This window comes from Melanotaenia boesemani, chromosome 7 (genome assembly GCF_017639745.1).
Source record: "Melanotaenia boesemani isolate fMelBoe1 chromosome 7, fMelBoe1.pri, whole genome shotgun sequence".
Lineage (NCBI taxonomy): Eukaryota > Metazoa > Chordata > Actinopteri > Atheriniformes > Melanotaeniidae > Melanotaenia > Melanotaenia boesemani.
The window spans coordinates 7,975,423-7,979,993 of NC_055688.1; the positions used below are offsets into that span (position 1 = coordinate 7,975,423).

The following is a 4,571-nucleotide window of genomic DNA, read 5'->3' on the forward strand; positions in this document are numbered from 1 at the left end:
AAATAAAAATTCCAAAATAAACTCCTAATTATCTGCAAATCATCTGCATTTGAATCCCCTCACAGATTGGGTCTGCTGGTAAACATCCCACTTGTCAATGCTGCAAGGGAATGTTATGCTCCCTTCTGGCTGTACCACTGAGTTTTTGTTGTGTGGGTAAATGTGAAGATGGGCTTTTCATCAACAGACCTCTTACAACTTTGCATCTGAAACATTGCACAGATCTCTACACCTTCAACATTCTTCACCAATCCAACATAGTTACAGGATTTGGATTTTTTACCTGAAAACTTCACAATGACAAGTCACTAGCAGACAAATAGGTTTCTTCAGGAAAGCAACATGCCAAATGGTAGCGTATATAAGAAATAGTACATGAGAAAAGGCAATCTGTGTTATTATAACACTGTGTGGGTATCCCTTCACATTTTCTGTTGGGCCTATGCCCTGTACAGTATTCATTTTAACCTGTTTACAGTCTAACCTGCACTGTATACAGTGTAACCTGTACAGTATACAGTCTAACCTGTATACAGTCTAACCTGCAGAGTATACAGTCTAACCTGTATACAGTCTAACCTGCACAGTATAGTCTAACCTGCACAGTATACAGGCTAACCTGTACAGTATACAGTCTAACCTGCACAGTATATAGTGTAACCTGTACAGCATACAGTCTAACCTGTATACAGTCTAACCTGCAGAGTATACAGTCTAACCTGTATACAGTCTAACCTGCACAGTATACAGGCTAACCTGTACAGTATACAGTCTAACCTGTACAGTATACAGTCTAACCTGTATACAGTCTAACCTGCAGAGTATACAGTCTAATGGGCTCGACACACGGGAGGCACGTCGCTCCTTCTCCATTCATTTGTTGTGGAACCTGCATATTGAGGCGAAAATTGCTGCCCTCCTCCAGCCAAGCGACAGGCGACATTCGTGCATGTGAAATGTTGCGCTCGTTTATGTAGACGGGCATACAGGGCCTGCGACCCGACGCAAGAAAATAGAAAAATGTTTAATTTTGTCACTGTCACCTGGCACTACAACCAACCAGCGAGCAGCTTCATAGACTGACCAATGAGAGCAGGCTAGACATCGTAGTCTGCAAACACTTTGAACATGGAAGAATGGATCATTTTAGCTTAATAAAAGGCAGTCAAGTGGTGCCAGAGTGAATTAGTCCAAACGTAGGTTCTGGATTTATCTCGATCAGCCTTGACGTCCATCAAATGATGACATTCACGATCCTGTTTCCTATTTTGTAAACTCGGATGAACTCAGGGTTGTCTTTCTTTTATACAGCATACTGCAAGATTTCTGTCAGTTCGTGCAAAATCTTCTGACTCTCCATCTGTCATACTTTGTCATGTCAGGGACTGGTTTGAAAATGTCAAAATCCCCACCAATATCATAACCAATCAAATTTCTAAGAAAAAAGCAATCTTATAGTGCGATGCACGGCACTGCGTTCATCGCTGTCGTTGGTCGCCTCCCGTGTGTTCGGTTTCACGAAGGTTGCAATAAGTTTCGCCTGGGAGACAAGGCGAAGGGTGGTCCAGTGTCGAGGAATCCTGTCCTCGTTCTCCTTCCTCGGCTCATTCTGTTCTTGGTCGGACCTTCTGTTACACATAGACTCCAGGGAGACAAGGGCGCGTTAACAAGGTTTTATTTACAGACTAGTACTCGGAAGATAAACATACTGGTACCGGTACTGGAGGAAGTAGTAGGGTTGCAGAATCTGGGAACGGAGAGGGAGTGAGTCCATAAGGTGTGAGGTTTAAGGTCCGACAAGGAGTAACTGAGATGGTGGAGTATATAAGGGCTGCAGAGTCAATGGGGAACAGGTGTGACAGGTTGGGCTAATGCTGATGAGTGGATGAGGAACTGGTGTGGAGGATCAGGGAAGTGAGGAGTGAATGGAGGAGCGGCAGGACAGGGGAGTGCTGGAGGAGTGGCAGGACAGACTGTAACAGTACCCCCCTCCAGAAGGCCGGATTCTAGACGGCCCGGGAGGACGACAGGAGGGCTGTGACGACAGGAGCTGGAGTTCTGGAGGACGACCACAAGGTTGAGACAACCACAACCAGCGCGCAGGCGGGCGTCCCGGAGGACGGGAAAACCTGGACCGAATCCTTGGAGGACGCCCCAGAGGATGAGCAGGCCAGGGCCGGGACCTGGGAGGCCGGACTGACTGGGACCAGATCTCTGGAGGACAGCCAGGAGGGCGAGCAGACCAGGGCTGGGACTTGGGAGGCCAGACTGACTGGGACCGGACCTCTGGAGGATGGCCCGGAGGGCGAGCAGACCAGGGCCAGATCTTGGGAGGACGAGCAGACCAGGGCCGGGTCATGGAAGGACGACCCGGAGGGAGAGCAGACCAGGGCCGGGTCATGGAAAGAAGACAACCCGGAGGACGAGCAGACCAGGGCCGGGTCATGGAAAGAGGACGACCCGGAGGACGAGCAGACCAGGGCCGGGTCATGGAAGGAGGACCCGGAGGAGGAGCAGACAAGGGCTGGGTCATGGAAGGAGGACCCGGAGGGTGTGTAGGCCTGGAGCTGACCCCTGGCGGATGGGCATGCTCAGACCGGAGCTATGGAGAACAGGCAGGCTGAATCTCCAGCGGCTGAGCAGGCTGGACCTTTGGCGGCTGAGCAGGCTGGACCTCCGGCGGACCGCCAGAGGGCTGCTCGGTCTGGAGCTGGAGCTCAGGCGGACGGCCAGAGGGATGCTTAGGCTGGAGCAGGAGCTCAGGCCGACGGCCAGAGGACTGTGCAGGCTGTAACTGAACCTCAGGCGGACGGCCTGAAGGATGCACGAACTGGAGCTGGAGCTCAGGCGGATGGCCTGAGGGATGCACAGGCTGGAGCTGGAGCTCAGGCGGACGGCCTGAGGGATGCACGGGCTGGAGCTGGAGCTCAGGCGGACGGCCTGAGGGATGCACGGGCTGGAGCTGGAGCTCAGGTGGGCGGCCTGAGGAATGCATGGGCTGGAGCTGTGGCAGGCGCGCTGACAGGAGTGTAGGGAGGCACGCAGACTGGAGCTGGAGCGCATGAATGTGCGCTGACTGGATCTCTGGCAGGCGCTGACAGGAGCTGGATCTCTGGCAGGCACGCTGACTGCAGCCTTGAGAGGTGTGCCGACTGAAGCTGGAGCGCAGAGATGTGCAGAGACAGGAGCTCTGGAAGACAGAGACATGTTAATAATAATGCTGGCGGGCGACCGGGAGGTCGCACAGACAGGTGCTGAGTTTCTGGCGGGCGACCGGGAGGCCGCACAGACAGGAGCTGAGTCTCTGGCGGGCGACGGGAAGGTCGCACAGACAGGAGCTGGAAACGGGAAGGACCAAGAGGCTGGAGAGGAGCGTCCCGCTTGGAGACCCCCTTGGATACTGGAGCCACTGGTTGGAGAACAGCGTCTTTAATAGAAACCTCCTCGGAGACAGGAGCTGACAGGCTGGAAAGAACCAGGGGCTGGAGAGGAGCGTCTCTCTCTGAGACCCCCTCGGAGACTGGACCCACTGGCGGGAGAGGAGCGTTGAAACCGTCGACCTCCTTTGAGACAGGAACTAACAGGCTGGACAGAACCAGGGGCTGGAGAGGAGCGACTCGCTCTGAGACCCCCTCGGAGACTGGACCCACTGGTGGGAGAGGAGCGTTGAAACCGTCGACCTCCTCTGAGACAGGAACTAACAGGCTGGACAGAACCAGGGGCTGGAGAGGAGCGTCTCGCTCTGAGACCCCTTCGGAGACTGGACCCACTGGCGGGAGAGGAGTGCAGAAACCGTCTACCTCCTCGGAGACATGAACTGACCCCGGACTGGTAAGCGCCGGGCAGGACCGTTGCGCTTGTGTCAGAGGTAATACTGGAGCAGCCCGTGGAGCAAACGTCAGAGACCGAGCAGGAACAGTCCGTGGCATCGGTGTCTGACGTGGGAGAGCCGGTAATGACTGGGGAGCAGGCACGGGAGGCTGCAGGACAGGAACAGACTGTGGTGTCGGACGCAGAAGAGCCAGGACTGAACGTTGCTGTGGCATCTGACACTGTAGAGCTGGAGTAGACCGTTGCTGGGGTGTCGGACGCTGTAGAGCCGGACAGGACCAGGAAACAGGCACAGGAGGCTGCAGGACAGGTGCTGACCGTGGCTGTGGCATCTGACGCTGTTGAGCCGGCGTAGACCGTTGCTGGGGCGTCGGACATTGTAAAGCCGGAACCGACATCAGCTCAGGGGACGTTAGCCTGGGAGCTGGAGGCGACACAGGGAACGCGAGCCTAGGGGGTTTGGGGGCGACACTGGTGACGCGAGCCTGGGAGCAGGAGGCGACACTGGGGACGCGAGCCTGGGAGCTGGAGGCGACACTGGTGACGCGAGCCTGGGAGCTGGAGGCGACACTGGGGACGCGAGCCTGGGAGCTGGAGGCGACACTGGGGACGCGAGCCAGGGAGCTGGAGGCGACACTGGGGACGCAAGCCTGGCAGCTGGAGGCGACACTGGGGACGCAAGCCTGGCAGCTGGGGACGCGAGCCTGGGAGCTGAAGGCGACACTGGGGACTTGAGCTCG

General features: G+C 55.7%; 1 protein-coding gene across 1 annotated transcript; it reads right to left on the reverse strand.

Moving 5' to 3' along the window:
- Window positions 1–2,006: 2,006 nt before the first annotated feature.
- Window positions 2,007–3,063, reverse strand: LOC121643529 (putative protein TPRXL). Its single transcript, XM_041990994.1, has 3 exons — window positions 2,954–3,063; window positions 2,573–2,878; window positions 2,007–2,286 (listed from the first exon to the last, which is right to left on the reverse strand). Exons 1-3 carry the CDS (start codon window positions 3,061–3,063, stop codon window positions 2,007–2,009), a joined length of 696 nt encoding a protein of 231 aa, XP_041846928.1.
- Window positions 3,064–4,571: the final 1,508 nt, after the last annotated feature.

What these genes read in the sequence shown, in the direction of transcription:
- LOC121643529 (XM_041990994.1), bottom strand. Translation starts at nt 3,063, where the DNA reads ATGCGCTCCAGCTCCAGTCTGCGTGCCTCCCTACACTCCTGTCAGCGC. An exon ending in CTGAGCTCCAGCTCCAGCCC is followed by an intron (nt 2,879 to 2,953) that starts GTGCATCCCTCA and finishes CCTGAGCTCCAG; the next exon opens with CTCCAGCCTGTGCATCCCTC. An exon ending in AGCATGCCCATCCGCCAGGG is followed by an intron (nt 2,287 to 2,572) that starts GTCAGCTCCAGG and finishes GCCATCCTCCAG; the next exon opens with AGGTCCGGTCCCAGTCAGTC.